At 36.7% G+C, this 17,558-nt stretch overlaps 1 protein-coding gene across 5 annotated transcripts in view; it reads left to right on the top strand.

Moving 5' to 3' along the window:
• The window catches only part of ZCCHC7 (zinc finger CCHC-type containing 7), a 305,804-nt gene that overhangs the window by 174,223 nt on the left and 114,023 nt on the right, over positions 1–17,558 (top strand). For all 5 annotated transcript variants that reach the window (XR_010944958.1, XM_067743928.1, XM_067743930.1 and 2 more), the window contains exons 3-5: positions 14,822–14,865; positions 16,084–16,209; positions 17,371–17,541. Coding sequence is in view for 4 of the 5 variants with exons in the window: in XM_067743928.1 (XP_067600029.1) it covers positions 14,822–14,865; positions 16,084–16,209; positions 17,371–17,541 (341 nt within the window). In the remaining variant the exon portion in view is untranslated. The remainder of the gene's footprint in view (positions 1–14,821; positions 14,866–16,083; positions 16,210–17,370; positions 17,542–17,558) is intronic.

Genomic DNA, 17,558 nt, shown 5'->3' with positions numbered 1-17,558 from the left:
CAGGCGGACTCTCAACCACTGCGCCACCAGGGAAGCCCAGTTTCCTTATTTTGATGCCCAAAGTATTGCATTATCTTTCATGAATGTATGAAAGAAGTCTGGAGGCACCATCTTTTTAAGCTTTCATTGAACACAGTTGAAAATTCGGAATTTTACATTTTCTGCCCAAATTGGCAAATAGAAGAAAATTAACAGAGGAAGACATTTCACAGTTATTAGATGAATCAGAACATGAATGCAAAGAGACAAGTTGTAGTACCCAGCCGTTAATGATGTGATGAACTTGGCCTTTTAAGTGAAGTCTCAGACTATGATTTTTTTAGAGGATATCACAGATGAATTTTCTCAATCTTAAGAATTGGTGAATGAACAATGTATTTCTAAGTACAGAAAGGAAATAGGGTATTCTCTTCTAGTCAGTCAAACAACAGGAAGTTCTTTGCCACACAATATTTTATGACAAGAATCTGTACCGTCATGCTTTGATAAAAGGATGTGTGGCTGTATTATTTCATATTTTATGATATTTGTGTACCACAATTCACTTGATATGGTTTGTTTCAAGTGGACAGATGCTGAAGGCAGATGTGTATGCAGAGGTACTAGAAGGAAATAGATGATATGGAAGTGAAAATAATTGAATGGATTGGTCATTCTAATTGGTGGTTATAAATCTAAAAGTAAAAACGTTTTGTAATTATGGAGCAAAAAAGAGATATATTTGAAATCTGGTATTAATATTTACAAAATGGGTGTGTTCCAAGTTCATACATGACAATTGATGAGCAGTTAGTTGTATTCTAGGATGTTATCCATTTCAGGTATATTTAACTTCAAAATAGGAAAATATAAAATAAAAATTGGGGTTTGCCATGTTTAAATTCTTATTAAGATTTCTAATAAAGTTGTTTTTCTATCACTTTCTCTTTAAATTATTTGTAAAATGACTTAAATTATTAAAGGGTCTGTTAGACCCAGGTGATGAATGGTGATGACTGTTTTTCCTAGTATAATGCAGCAGGCGCTGCTCTAATACTGGAGATATGAAGATAACTAAACATTGGCCTTGTAAAGAGATGAGGTGCTAGTGGCTGGCATGGTAGTAAGTAGACTTTTCAGAGCAGGTAACTGAAACAGCTAGGCAGTATTAAATACAGGAAAATTAAAGAATTGTATCAGAGGAGAAACAGTGTACTACCACACAGCCGTAAATTGAATATTAACCTGAGAAGAGGGATGGAGGGAAAAGAAAGTCAGATAGATTGTTACAAGAAAACTGAACCCCCTTTTACTTTATTAGGAATTTAGATATTAATGCATAAAATAGATAAATCCATAAATATCAGGATGAACATTATTTAGAAGTATGCAGATAAATACCAAAAGAAATAGAATTGAAACTGCTTGCCTCTGGGGAGTGGGAGCTGGAGTAGGGAGGAGAGAATTGCTGTTTTTACACTTTTTAAAGTATTATTGGAGTTTTTAATACCATGTGCATGTATTACTTTGATAAAAATTAGCAATAAAATAGGAAATTATGAATTTAAAGAGAAAACTTATCTGGTATGTAGCAATTGAAGTTGAAGGCATGGGGACAATGCAGAAATCCTAGATCTGAGGTGGTGAACAAATGGTGATGACTGGAAGGAAACCAACGTATTGGCTTGGAAAGACATTTTAAAGAAATATACTGTGAATTTAAGACCTGGCCTGATTGGATAATGGGGTGAAATATTGGCTTAAGATGAAAACAAACCTATATTTTGAGTCATTAATAACAGCAGGGAAGAAAGAGAGCCAGTTTCAAGTGGGGTGGTAAAGATGAGTAGTGCTTCGGATATGTTATGTTTGCAATGACTGTAATATAAATGTTTGTGATACATCCTGTAAACAGTTATAAATGTAAGCCGGGACATATTTGTTCTTAAGGCCTGGAGAGAGGTTTGAAGAAAATATGAGCCCCCAAAATAGTAAAAACGAATTGTTTTGGAGTGACTTATTTCACCAAGGAGAGAGTGAAGAGAGAACCAGACATTGAAGACCATACATGTACTCACACGCAAAGTTAATGATAGGTAAAGAAAAAGAAAAAGGATTTGGGAGGGAGACAAATGTTGAATAGAAGGATGGCTGAAAGAATATAGCTTACAGATTGGTATTAAATTTTTACCAGCAGGTAGATACCAAATTTATATAGCCTTTAAATCTTCTCTAGAAACCTATAATATCTTTAAAAAAGTAGCCTCTTCATTAAATCTGGATGTGTTTTATATGTGCTTGTCATTTTACAGATGTTTCAAATGTCCACATTGTATATTTTGGACAGGAAAGGGTGAAAGTGGGGAATAGGAATCGTAGATATCTTTAAAAGAAGAAAAAACAACTCCCATAATCCCACCATATTTACTGTTTCTGTTGATACTTTTTCCTTTTCTGTTCTTGTTACTTAGTGTAATTTGAGGAGTCTTTTATTTCTAAACAAGTATTTCTTAAGCAGGTGGTTTATTGACTAAATCCTTGGGGTGGAGGGAATGGGGGATGAGAGGGAACTCGCGTGTGTGTGTGTGTGTGTGTGTGTGTGTGTGTGTGTCTTTGGGGATACACAAAAGCCTTTATATGACTGATAAACTTTGCAAGAGCTCTGTATAACCCTGTGCTAAGCACCTGTATTTATTTCCTCTTTCTTCTTCCTCCTATACCTCTAAAAAAAGAAAAGATAAATCCCCATTTATCATTTACACACACTTAAAAATATAAAATTTCTGGTAAATTTAATATGATTTAAAATAAGATGAACAATTTGATGCCTGACTTGCAAATTCTACTAAAATTGTTTTATTTAAACTATTGCCAGTTACACAATGCAAAAATTTAATGACGAAATGGTTTTGTGACCAGTGTTAAATGGAAAAGTATAAATAAGAGAAAACCAAGACAGAAATAAAGAGCAGTTTGAGAAGAATACATGTGAATAAAGTGGCTCAGCCCTCAGGGGATTTGCGTGTGGCATTGTGTGTATTTCAAAAGTTTCCGTTGAAATAACAGATGCTACTGATGAAGTTGGGAATAGTAACTTCATTTGTGGCTGATTTGGTTGCTTATTAAAAGTGAGAAGATCCCAGGGGGAAATCTGGTATAGTGGAGTTAGGCTCAGGAAAGAATATAACAAATATCTTGCAGCTTCATCTTTGTGATCTTTAATCCGTAAACCCTGGCTAGCTCAGGCAGGATTATCTATAAATGTCCAATTATCTTAGATTACATGTGAATCCTGTGTCTGCCAAGTAATTTTATTTGATAACAGTGATTTTTTTAAAGTTCTTTTTTAGTTTCTAGAGTTGCTTTCTACAGAAATTCCAAGTTTTTTCCTTAGCCATTGAGAATTATCAATTGAACTTTTATTTATACAATGACAATCTATAAAATTATCTATTGGCTAATGTACCCCAGTTCAGAACAGTGTTTACTTGTGTGAGCATACATGTAAGCATGTTTACATATGCTTCCTTTTCTTTCCTTTTTCTTTTAAATTTTTTCCATTCACAGTATGCAAGATATGCTGATAACTGGATAGTTAGGTAGAACTTACAATTTTGTGATGGAAATAAAATATTTATTAATATAGGTCTTAATACAAAGTTCAGAAATTCTCAATAGCCTAAGAGATACAAATAAGCTGCTTTAGACTATGAGTGAGAGAGAAAATAATTCTACCGAAGGAATTCAAAAGAGGAAATGTTATTTAGGTAATTCATTCAGTAAACATGAGTACCTATGACGACAACTAAGGAATCATGCTTTGGTGTGTGGATGATACAAAGATAGAAATGACAAGGTTAAAGTCCAGGATGTTACAAAATTGAGGGTGATCATCTGTGCTTTTGAGGTGTTATCAGGGATGACATCAATGGATGAGGTAACACATGATTTGAGACTTGAAGACCAAGTCCTAGTTCCAAGTGGTTGAAATTGGGGTTGGCTTGTGTTCCAGGGAATACATGCATAAGCATAGTTGCAGAGAACAAGAGGACACATTGGGAAAAGTATTAGGCATAGCTGAAGCATTGGCATCAGGAAGGTGAAGCCAGAGAAATAGGTAAGGGCCAAATCTTGGAAGGCACTGTGTGACATACAGAGGAGTTTTACATTGATTCTGCAGGCATTGAGGGATCATTCAGGGCAGAATGTTTTCACATTTCTGCTTTAGAAACATTATTTCATTCACAATATATACAAATATCAAATCGTTATGTTATACACCTGAAACTAATATATGTCAGCTATACCTAAAAAAAAAAACCAAAACCCTAAATAAAAAAGAAAGAAAAAGAAACATTATTCCAGTAACAGAGGAAGGCAAAAATGGGTTGTGGTACTAGAGATAGTTAGAAATTATTTTAATAATCTAGGTGAGAAATTAAGTGTCTCTGGGTCAGCCTAATGGCATTGAGGTTATTATGAATAGATTTGGTGAGCAATTGTATGAAAGGTGAAAGGGAAGAGTTGAGGTTTTGATTTGGAAAATAAAGTGTGGTACAAGTTATTGAGAGAATATACAAGGAGGAGAAGTAGGGTTTGTTTTTAAGAGAGAAATGCAAGGAATGGGGAGAAGGTAAAGAATTTATTCTTAGTAATTACGAGTTTGAGTTACCTATAAGATATCTAATCCCAATATCCCATAGATCAGGAGCTCAAGAAAAGATTGGGCCTGGAAATACAGGTTTGGTGGTTCTCTCAGTGGCCATGTATGACAACCTGGGACAAAGAATGTAGAATGAGAATGAGGACAAAGAATGGAATATACCAAGTGGCCACTGAAGGAAGAAGAAACTGTAAAGGGGAACAAGAACTAGGAAAGTAGCTTGTTATATCAGCCAAGAAATTGTTGACTGCTCACAGAGGTCAAATGAGAAATGTACTGAATATTATCCATATACTCATTAAATGTGAAGAGCAGAGCCTTACAGAATATTCAGAATTTATAATCATGGGACTTCACTGACAGTCCAGTGGTTAGGACTCTGTGCTCTCACGGCCAGGGGCCCAGGTTCGATCCCTGGTTGGGTAACTAAGATCCCACAAGCCGCGTGTGTAGCCAGAAAAAAAAAGTGTTGCTGCTGGCTTTGAAGGTAAAGGCAGCTTCTAGAAGCTGGGAAAGGCCAGGAAATGGATCTTCCCCAGCCTCTGGAGGGAAAGCAACCCTGCAGGGAAAAAAAAAAAAATTATAATCATGGAAATTGGACTGAGTTAGGTAGAAAATTGGGCAAAGAGGGTTATGGTGTTGAAGATCAAGGGAATAAAATGACCAAAAGTACAGAAAAGGGAAGCACTAGAAGTGTTAAATTACAAACAGTAGGACCTTTTAGTTTAAAATGTTAGGTATATAAAAAGGGAGTGTGGGCAATAAATTTAGAAATGTAATATGGTTGATTTGTCTTTTATGCTATAACTGCCAAATTATTTAACCTCAATTGATATTCTTTATGTTTTGTGGGGTTTTTGGTTTTTGTTTGTTGTTGTTTTCTTGGTTTTTTTTTTAAGGCCGTGCCATGCGTCCTGTGGGATCTTAGTTCCCTGACCAGGGATTGAACCCACGCCCCCTGCAGTGGAAGCACGGAGTCTTAACCACTGGACCACCAGGGAAGTCCCTCAGTGTGTTTTAATGTAGTGAAAGAATGCCATGTCATATGAGCCAGAGTTTTGGCTGTATACTGCAAGTGAGAGAAAAGGTATTGAGAATGCCCCAAATCTAGGTTCCTTAGGGATTGCAGGTATATACCAACCATTGTCTCTTTTTTCCCAGTCCGCATCTGTGAGCCTGTCTATAGACTCACCAATTATTTGGAGAGAAAACAGTTGCTAGAGAACTGACATACTTAATATTGTATGAAGACTGTTTTGGTGACACAGTCATCCTAAGTTAATTAATTGATCATTGGTAGAATTCAGTATTTCTTGTTAAATAACCCATATCCCAAATAATAGAGGACTTTCAATCTTTTTAAAAACTTCATGTTAATTAAATCATCTTATTTTTTAAAAAAATTTTTAATTTTATTTATTTATTTTTGGCTGTGTTGGGTCTTCGTTGCTGCACATGGGCTTTCTCTAGTTGCGTCGAATGGGGGCTACTCTTCATTGCGGTGCGTGGGCTTCTCATTGCAGTGGCTTCTCTTATTGTGGAGCACAGGCTGTAGGCCTGCAGGCTTCAGTAGTTGTGGCACGCAGTCTCAGTAGTTGTGGTGCGCAGGCTCAGTAGTTGTGGCACACGGGCTTAGTTGCTCTGCAGCATGTAGGATCTTCCTGGACCAGGGATCAAACCCGTGTCCCCTGCATTGGCGGGTGGATTCTCAACCACTGTGCCATGAGGGACGTCCCACCCTATTTTTAAAAAATGAGATTATCATGGTTATTTACTTAACACAGTAATACTTTTTAGATTCTTTAGCCCCAAGATAGTATATACTACTCTACTATATGATAAGTTCCTTGAGGGCAAGCACCATGTCTTAGTCATCCTTCCCTCTCCTACACTGTCTTTTACATGAGAGATTTTCAGTGAATATTTGTTGAAAATTAACTCAACGCTACATTAAATGAAAACATTTTATACTTTGAGGAAAATTACATTTACGTTCTTAAATAATTAGTAGTAGCAAAATAACTTCTTATATCTACTTTGCTGAATATTAAATTCAAGTCCATTGTATGTGGAGAAAATCATAAATATATACCTCTTCACTGAATTGTAATGAGACTTAAAATTTTAGATGTTAGAAATTAGGATATGTAGAAAATGTAAGGCACCTATGGCTTCCGTGTAAGAAGGGGCTATAGTGTATTAGGCTCAGGAAAAGATTCTTCTTAGTACCTGGCTCCTGTACTGAAAATGACCAACTAGATATGCTGAAGTGAAATCTTCTATAATCTTTGGTGATCTTACGAAAAACATTTCACTAACTCCTACTTCCTGTCAAATTATCCCGAAAGGTAGAGAGAACCAGCTCTATAATTGTGCCTGCTTTCCCAGCAAAGAGATGATCTTCACCAATTCCCACCCACAAGAATTTAGGCAGACTAAGTATAATTGAAGCAAAGCATGAACTGGCTTTACTCCTCAGAAATCTAGCCCAAACTCTTCCTTAGATCCTTTGAAAACTGAGTGCAGTCTTATGGGTAAGTAGCTACATTAGCACTATATTTCACAAAAGCAACAATTGCAATTTTTTGTAGAAAGCACACACATTTTAAAAATGAACATTTGTGTAACCATACAGGATTGTTCTGAAGATGAAATATGTATTTTAAACAATTTATAGACTGTAAGTCACCATCACCATATAAATTTGAAAGATGTTTATGCATGAGAGAAAGAGAGAGAAGGAAGGAGGGAAAGGAGGAACGGAGAAATAAAGATAGCAGAATAGTTCCAGAAATAGGAGAAAATGTGTAAAATGTGTAAGCTTATGGGTTCACTTTTCTTTGAGGTTTGCTTTTTTGTCTTGAAGTTATTTCAAAAGACAGGAAATATTCTGTTTCTTGCATAGTATTAACAAAACCACCCTGTAATACTGTTTTACTATCTCTGCTTTCAAGAGTACTACTCTGGCAGAAAGAAGCCTGATGTACTATTCCTTGGAAAGCTCCACACAGTAGGAAGTCAAGACTTTTAAAGTTAAACTGAAAGAGGAAAGACATGGAAAATTTCTTAGTTGGAAGAATAGATTTAATATTAATCAGTAAAATTTCTTAGTTGGAAGAATAGATTTAATATTAATTAGTAAGTCCTCCTATGTGTTTCAGATAAAAAGCTTATTCTAAGTAATAATATTTTAATTCTCAGTATTCTTTATATATAAAAAGGTGAAAATTCTTAGTAAAGGAATTATCACACCCTTTGTTCCAATCAACCTGTATTGTTTGCTGTATCCTTTTACCTCTTTCATTATGTTGCTTGTGCCTTTCCTTTTTACTTGTGTCCTTCATCACCTGTTAAAATCCTATTCAAGATGTTTGCTTCCAGCCATATTGTGTTAACTTATACCAGACTTGCCCTCCTGACAAGAGATGATGAAATTAGCAGACAAGGACTTTAAAACAGACATTATAAATATACAGAGGTTTAAAGGGAAAGAGGCATATAATAAGAAGGGAAATGGAAGATATAAAAAAGAACCAAAGGGAACCTATAGAGCTGGAATATACAATATTTGAAATGAAAAAATGAAATGAAAAATTTTAGTGGATTGACTTAACTACAGATCAATTAGCACATTTTCAGACATTGAACAGCAGGCAGTACTGGACCATGATACATGAGAATATGGAAATGAAGGAGGTGCACCCTACAATCAACCTGCATCATGGTGCTAAGAAAGGGAACCCAGGCACAACATGGCCATCTCACTAAGATGAGAAGACAGAGATCAGAGTTCAGAGAGGCTAAAGAAGCTGTAGTTTGTGAGGCATAGTACTGGAGAGAGAGAGAGAGAGCTGAAACGGATATAACTCCAGAAATCTGCGTTGGGGTGTACCGATGAATACCAAGGATACTGAGTTCTCTGCCCATGGATAGGGCAGAACTCCACTAGACGTGGACAAAAACCTACTGGAAGCCAAACAATTCCCAGAACTTAACCCGAGTTCTTACTTGCCAGATTGGAGAGACTGTGTTAAACACCCTAGACATTCAGTAGTGACCCCACTACTAAGATACATCTTAGTAGTAGGGCTTAATTAACCCTAAGTAAAAGCTACTCTGGACCTACCCTAGCAAAGCTTTAAAAGTCTCAAAAGTGTCAGCTGATCTGGAGATTACTTAACTGCGTGTCAAAACAGAGTCTCACACTTTTTAAAGTAAGAAAAAATCAAGACACTCAACAGGGGCTTCCCTGGTGGCACAGTGGTTAAGAATCCGCCTGCCAATGCAGGGGACATGGGTTCGAGCCCTGGTCCAGGAAGATCCCACATGCCGCGGAGCAACTAAGCCCGTGCACAACTGCTGAGCCCACGTGCCACAACTACTGAAGCCCACATGCCTAGAGCCCATGTTCCACAACAAGAGAAGCCACCGCAATGAGAAGCCCTCGCACCGCAACTAGAAAAAGCCCGCACACAGCAACAAAGACCTAACACAGCCAAAAATAAATAAATAAATTTTAAATTTTTTTAATTAAAAAAAAGACACTCAACAGTGTACCTCAGTAGCAACCAAGGGGAAAAAAAAAATACTAGGCATTCAAAAAAGCAGGAAAATGTCACTCATAACCAGGAGAAAAATCAGTCAAGTGATACAAACCTAGAAATCACAGAGAATATGAAATTAGCAGCAGGGACTTTAAAACAGCTGTTAAAAATGTACTCTGAAATTTAAAGGAAGGGAGAAATAGAATAAGAGAAATGAGAGGTATAAAAAAGAAGCAAATGGAACTTCTAGAGCTGAAATATATATTTGAGATAAAAAATTTACTGAATAGGCATAAGTACAAATTAGATTATTCAAAGGAAAAGAATAAGAGAGTATTATGGACAACGTTATGCCAATAATTTCAACAATTTAGACAAATTCCTTGAAAGTCACAAATTATCAAAACTGGCCCAAGAAGAAATAGAAAATGTGAATAGCTCCATATCTACTTAAAAAATGGAATTACTGTTTTAAAACCTTCCTACAAGTAAAATTCTTGGTCCACAAACAAGGAAAACTCCAACCTAGATGACTTCACTGGTGAATTCTATCAGATATTTACGGAAGAAATAATACCAGTCCTACACAAACTCTTCCCAACACTTCCCGAACTCTTGTGAGGCCAGTTTTACACCAATATCAAAACCAGACAGACATTATAAGAAAAGTATAAGCCAATATCCTTCATGAACACAGATGTAAAAATTCTTAATAAAAGCAAGTTGAATTCTGCAGCATATTCTAAAGAATAATACATCCTAACCAAGTGGAGTTAATCACAGAATACAAGGTTGGTTTAACATTTGAAAATGAAATCACTGTAATTCACTGTATTAAGAGAGAGAGGAAAAACCATGGGCTATCTCAGTTGATAGAGAAAAGGTACTTGATAAAATTCAACACACATTCATATTAAAAACTCAGGAAACTAGGAATAGAAAGGAATTTCCTCAACCTGTTATGAAAAATCTACAACAAACAGTATACTTAATTGTGAAAATCTGAATGTTTTTTCCCTAAAATTGGGAACAAAGCAAAGATTATCTGCTGTCACCATTAATATTGAGTATCATAATGGAAGTCCTGCATAAGGCAATGGGTAGGAAAAAGAAGGAAAAGGCATACAGATTGGAAAGGAGGCAGTAAAACTGGCTTTATTAACTGTATTCATCAGAGTAATGCCCATTAAAATCATAATGAATACTACTTCACACCCATTCTAAGGTTAAAATTTTAAAAGACTGACAATTCCAAACTTGGTACAACCAGTATGGACATTCCTTAAAAAAACTAGAAATAGAACTACCATGTGATCCAGCTATCCTACTCCTGGGCATATATCCAGAGAAAACCATAATTCGAAAGAACATATGCACCCCAGTCTTCATGGCAACACTGTTTACAATAGCCAAGACATGGAAGCAACCTGAATGTCCATCAACAGATGAATCGATAAAGAAGATATGGTATGTATATACAATGGAATATTACTCAGCCATAAAAAAGAATGAAATAATACCATTTGCAGTGACATGGATAGACCTAGAGATTATCATACAGAGTAAAGTAAGTCAGACAGAGAAGACAAATATCATATGGTATCACTTATATGTGGAATCTAAAAATATGGTACAAATGAACTTATTTACAAAACAAATAGAGTCACAGATATAGAAAACAAACTTATGGTTACCAAGAGGGAAGGTGGGGAGGGATAAATTGGGAGATTGGGATTGACATACACACACTACTATATATAAAATAGATAATAAGGACCTACTGTATAGCACAGGGAACTCTACTCAATACTCTGTAATGACCTATATGGGAAAAGAATGTAAAAAAGAGTGGCTATATATTTATGTCTGATTCACCTTGCTGTACAGCAGAAATTAACACAGTGTTATAAATCAGCTATACATCAATAAAATTTTTTTAAATAAATAACTGAAATTCCAAGTATTGGTGAGATTATGAAGCTAGCTGGGACTCTCATACAATGCTGATAAGAGTGTAAAATGATACAATCACTTTGGGAAAATTTGCCAGTTTCATATGAAGGTAAAGACATACTTACCATATCTAATAATTCTACTCCTAGCTATTTTCCCAAGGGAAATGAAAACTTATGTCAAGTAAGAAGAAAGAGTCTCACTAGAATGTTTATTGCTGCTTTATTTATAATTGTAAAAAACTGGAAACAACCTAAATGTTCTTCAGGAGATGAACAGCTAAACAAATTGTTGTGGCCACACAGTGGAATACTGCTCAGCAGTAAGAAAGGAACAAACTACTACTACCTAACAACATGAATGATGACTTTCACAAATATTCAGAGTGAAAGAAGCCATATACAAAATGGTACATAATGTATGATTCTATTTCTATGCAGTCCTAGAGCAGGCAAAATGAATCTGTCGTGAGCGAAAGCAAATCAGTGGTTGCCTCGGGTGGGGGACTGATTGCAAATATGCTCAAGGTGACGTTTTGGGATGATGGAAATGTTCTACATTTGATTTTTGTGGTGGTTACACAGGTGTGTACGTTTGTCAAAATGCATCATACTGTATTTTTTACGTGGGTATATTTTATAATATGTAAATTATACCTCAATACAGTTTTCTTTTATGGCACAGCCTTCTGTGACTTTTTTCCCCTTTCTCCCTAAATTCAGATATCTGCTCTTCCTCTGAATTTACCATAGTATCTTGTTTGGTTCTCTCCTACTCCTTTTCTTTTTATATTTTTGTGTTTGCCTAAGTTATAAGCTCTTATCAGTTTTGTTTACCCTATAGCACCTTGCTTATTGTAACCTTTCAATACATGTTTGTTAAACAGCTAATTTAATGCAAAGAGAGTTATCAGTTATTGTTTTGATTACAGTTCTAAAGTCTGAAAAGAATCATAGTCCTGGATCTTAGCAAGACAAGGCTATAAAGCAGGTAAGAGTTGATATTAGGCATCTTTAGGGCAGTCCTAATTTTACACTTTAGGGCAATCCCATTTTATGTTCTGTGGCATTGGCTGGTACACACATAGAAGATGGGTGCTCCCAGGCCCTGTGGGAAGTTGTCTTTAAGGCAAGACACTCTGTGTTGGTTGCAAAGACCTGGAGGATTTAGGTGATGTAGGCTAAGTAACAATGTATTTGATTCCAGTAATGAATGAAAATTTGATAGAATCACAGAAACTTAGTGCTAGAAGATACCATGGATACCACTTTATCCAACCCATTACTAAACAGACCCGGAGAGGGTAAATAACCTGCCCGACGCCACACAGCAAATAAGAGATAGGGTTAAGTCTGGAGCCCACATTTCTGACAAGTCCCTTACCAGAAATTGAGCAAAGTGGAGAATTGGCTGCCGGTGGAAGTTGTAATGAGTTGCTCTTAGACAAAGCTTTCATTAGGTTGGGATTTGGAGTTAAGGAGCAAACAGGATAGGTATTAGAGTCAGTTATTGCTAGGGTAGAACCAAAACTGAACCATGAGTAGGGCCAAGAGTTGACTTATATTTTCCTCGTGATGTCTTTACTTCATTTACCACCCAGAAATCTGATTTCATTTGTAATTGAAGCCTATTTTGTGTACTTGCTGACAAATTTTCTACAGTAAGAATATACTGTAGCTTGTCGAGGAGGAGTTAGTATGTAACCTAGAATATTGTTGAATTCCACGGGTATGTTAAAACAATCTAAATGGAGCTGATCTCCCTTGTAAACCTTTCCTTCTTTCAATATTCTCTGTTCATGTGTAAATTTATTGGAGTTTGGGGGTGGTAACAGTTGCTATTTTGCATTTCCTTGGTTTGGGAGTTCCTTTTTTAAGGACAATATTAAGCCAGTTTTATAATTAAAGTGATTTTAAGTGGTCATTTTGAGTTTTAATGATGAAGGACATGGAGGTACAAAAGGCAGCTTTGAAAGTTACAGCAAAGCATGCTCCTTAGATGAATCCTTTGAATGAAAGAATAATAGCATGGATGGTGATGATGAAGCTGCTGCTATTTAATGTATTCTCCACTCTCAGTATATGGATGCAGCCTCTGAATTTTACAAAGGAAATAATCATCAGCACAGCATCTCTGCTCTCCTATGGATTGGTCTTTTTGTAAAGCAGCCTCTTGGTTTTCTTAGTAAAGGTATTTTATTTTAAAATGTATCTCTAGACACTTACTCCTGGTAGGCCTGGGAAAATGTAGATTACTTCATGTCTCTTCAAAATTCCTTTCAAAGAAGAGTCAAGCTCAATTTGTGTTTTTGAGATAGAGAAGAAGAGTAGATAGGAGGAAGGAGGAAATCTTTGCTTTGGGGGAAGAAAAAATCTTTCAGTCCTTTGTTGACACCTTAACTTCTGCATTAGTCATATGTCCCTTCCTCCTTGGCCATGGATGGACCAAGGGAATAGCAGCCATTTGCAAGTTTGTAAAGGGGCAGTGCAAAGAGAAGAAAACAGCTGATAAAGAAAAATGTAGGGCTCCCACCCCCGTAGGTTTTTACAGTTATATTTTTAGGTTGGTCACTGTCTTCTGGATATTTGGCCTTCTGTTTTTGCTCTTTTACTTCACTATTTTTGATGTTGTAAAATACAGTGCTAAATTCCCAGCTCTAATCATGAGATAGTATTCAGAGTCCACCTTATAAAAATGTTACAGTGAGAAGCTGGCGGACACAGGGACACAGTTAATACTGATATTGGAAGGAAAAACCTTTCTTCTACCTACTTGGGTCTGAATGGTGGGGGGCCTGCGAGTTAACTGACAATAGAGAGAGTTACAGGAGAAAAGACCAAGGGTGGAAGCACTCAGTAATGAGTAACTCACTAAATAGCCAAAGGTAAAGGTTTGTATACTAACTTAACAAAAGGGAGGATTTAGGGCTTCAGAAGATAGAAGGTTTTTTTGTTTGTTTGTTTGTTTTTTTGTGGCCTCTCCCGTTGCGGAGCACAGGCTCCGGACGCTCAGACTCAGCGGCCATGGCTCATGGGCCCAGCCGCTCCGCGTCATGTGGGATCTTCCCAGACCGGGGCACGAACCCGCTTCCCCTGTATCGGCAGGCAGACTCTCAACCACTGCGCCACCAGGGAAGCCCTGATAGAAGGTTTTGATGTGCTTGTTTACACAGTTTTGGGGGAATGTCCTGGTACCCAAGGTCAGTGACTTTCCTGACTAGAGACTTCTGGGTTGGGGAGAGGGGCTGTGGCACCTGACTCACAAAGCAGGCTTTTAGTCAGATAAGGGAAGTTCAGATAAGATTTCTCTCTGCACCTGCTGTTGGGTTTTTGGTTCCTTCAGTGATATATATATATATATATATATATATATATATTTGTTTATAGTTTGATGGTTTTTAAAGCATTTTCACGTATCTCACTTGATTCGCACAATATTTTTTAGGTATACAGGGAAAATACTATTATTCCCATTTCACAGGTAAGGAGACTGAGATTAAGAGAGGTTAACTATTTGTTCAGAGCCACACAAATAATGACGGTGTCAAGATAAGATGTTAAGGGGTTCACATTTCTCACTACACCTTTGGGGTTCAATTTCAATACTGACAGATTGAATAATTTATTGTCAATCAAGTGCTTTAAAGGTGTCAAGATCTAGTAACATTTTATTTGTTTTGTAGGAGAAGATGGTGTAAACTGGTTCATCAGTGACAAAGACATTGAGGTAAAATCAAAACAGTTTTGAAGTTATGAATAATAGAATAATAATTTTGAGGTGTAGTTTCACTTCATTATGATGACTTAATAAGCTTTTTAAAAGTAGCAGCAGTCCAAGTATCTTGTAAGAAAAAGTTTAATTTTAGTCTATGGGTGATTGAATTTTTCAGAAGCCTATTTCAGCCTTGATTTTTGTCAGTCAGTTAATTGCCATAATGATCTAGTCCCCTTTCCCTTTTGTTTCTTCTCTGCTATGGTAAGTCCTCTCAGCCCATTTTGCCTGATACCACTAAAGATCAACACCGGAAATAACTGCTTCTTCAGTGTAAGGAAATGGTTAGTCTATATTTAGGATGTGGCAGGTGTTTGTCTTTGTCAATTATTAGCCTTAATTATGACAGATGGCTAGAAAAGAGAGTAATTTTACAACTTGGTGTAAGGAAAATGTTAAGAGATAATTAGATTGTGTCTCCTTTTGAGGCTACTTGGCCAGTTCAGCAGAATAACAAGTAAAAGATGAAAGTTTTTTACAAAGATGGAATTGTACCAAACAAGATAAAAGCATGGTTGGCATTTAGGTATTCCTCTTTAAATAGTCCATATGATATGCTTTGCTAATGTTCTCTTGCAAGATACTGGATTTTGGCTAGAATATGGGACAGCTAGAATTGGATCAGTGTAGGCAGAATGGATCTTAAAAGGACTCTAGGGGAAGGAAATTATCTCATTCTCTCTTAGAAATTAAAATCCAGTTTGTAGGCAGTAACCCTGGGCTGTTCAAAAGAAGGAATGTATTTGGTCACTATGTGGTTTTATAACTTTATAAAGGACAAAATCATAAAAAACACCAACCCCTAACTAAAAATTTAAGCAAGTTTCTCATTCAGAAAAATATGGTATATATCCAGATATATGTCAGCAATATCTTTGACTCTGAATGCCACTGGAATGTCTAAATGATGCATTTCAGTGCCCCTACTAGACCTGAACCGTAAGTAGAGAAAGATAAAAAAGAAATGGAACCATATGGAGAAGTGTAAAAGAATAGGGGAGATGGGCAGACAAAAAGTAGAGCTGTTTTCATGGCACCCCTTTTAAGTTTTTCTAACTCCTTTTAAGAATACAAAGTTCCCTGTTTCTAAGTTCTAAATTGAACAGATTTTGACTGTTAATTCTCTTGAACAGAGTGAGATAATTTTAATTCTTGATCTTTTTTTTCCCTTAGGCACAGATAGGTAAAAAAAGAACATCTGGAAGATGGACCCACCGATACTATTCAGTCAACAAAAACGTTACCTGTAGAAATTGTGACAAATGTGGCCATTTGTCAAAAAACTGCCCCTTTCCACAAGTATGTGAAATATGTAATGTGTCTTTCCACATTGTTAAAATCAAAATCATAGGGTTGGAACCCTTATAACCTTACAATTCAAATGTTATATAATATATGTGTTAAATTTCATATTACATGTTTATGTAGGCCGCAGCCTAGAGTAGTAGTAAAGAACAATAAATCTACGGCCAGAATCAATTTCAGCATCCCATTAGTAGTTGTACAACCTTAGGCAAATCATTTCACCTTTTGTGCTTCTCTTTTCTTTTCTATAAAATGAGAAGATTGAATCAGATTGATTCCTGAGACTCATTTCACTTCTAAACGTTCTACTTTATGACACGACTTGTTTCATTGTGGGATAATTTTCATTGTTAGAAAATTATAATTTTAGGCATTTATAAATGTTTATTGATGTAAATTATGTTAAACAGATACATCAATCTTTGAAATAACACAGAACTCTTAGACATTTCTTTTTCTTTTTTTTTTTTTTTTTGCGGTACGCGGGCCTCTCACTGCTGCGGCCTCTCCCGCTGCGGAGCACGGGCTCCGGACGCGCAGGCTCAGCGGCCATGGCTCACGGGCCCAGCCGCTCCGCGGCATGTGGGATCTTCCCGGACCCGGGCACGAACCCGTGTCCCCCGCATCGGCAGGCGGACTCTCAACCACTGCGCCACCAGGGAAGCCCCTTAGACATTTCTTGACACTAGTAAGCCCTTAACAAATATTCCTTCCCTTACCAACTTCCTCTCCCAAATGATTACCTTTCAAATATTTGAGATGGCTCTCTTGTTTCCTCTTTGTCTTTGCCTGGCAAAGCAGCCTCTTTCTGTATCTGTTGCTCCTATGACCTAGCTTCCAGATCCTCATCATCCTACTTTCCCTCTCAGACACATTCCACTTTGTCAGTGTTCTACAAGACGAGGCATAAGAAATAGATGCCAGATGATAGTACATGCAGACTAAGCCTTTTTGGCAACCAACAGGATACAGATGGTTTTGTTAAAGCTCTGATTTCAGACATTTTGTTTGATTTTATAATTATGCTCAAGACCTTCATTGTGTTCCCAAATTGGAAATAACTTTTTATGGAATTATACTGAAAAAGAAACAGTAGCATTCTATTTGAGACTGAAGTATTTTGCTAAAGAGATTTTCTGTTTGTCTGCCACATAGAAAGTCCGCTCCTGTTGCCTCTGCTCCGAGAGAGGACACCTCCAGTATGCCTGTCCGGCCCGCTTTTGCTTAGACTGTTCTTTGCCTATGTCTTCTACTCACAGATGTCTTGAAAGACCTTCCTGGAGAAAACGGTGTGACAGATGTGATATGATAGGCCACTATGCTGATGTGAGTATCCTGCATGT

This window comes from Pseudorca crassidens, chromosome 7 (genome assembly GCF_039906515.1).
Source record: "Pseudorca crassidens isolate mPseCra1 chromosome 7, mPseCra1.hap1, whole genome shotgun sequence".
In the NCBI taxonomy this organism is placed as follows: Eukaryota; Metazoa; Chordata; class Mammalia; order Artiodactyla; family Delphinidae; genus Pseudorca; species Pseudorca crassidens.
The sequence above is the reverse complement of the archived record's forward strand: the minus strand, read 5'-3'. Positions and strand labels throughout refer to the sequence as shown.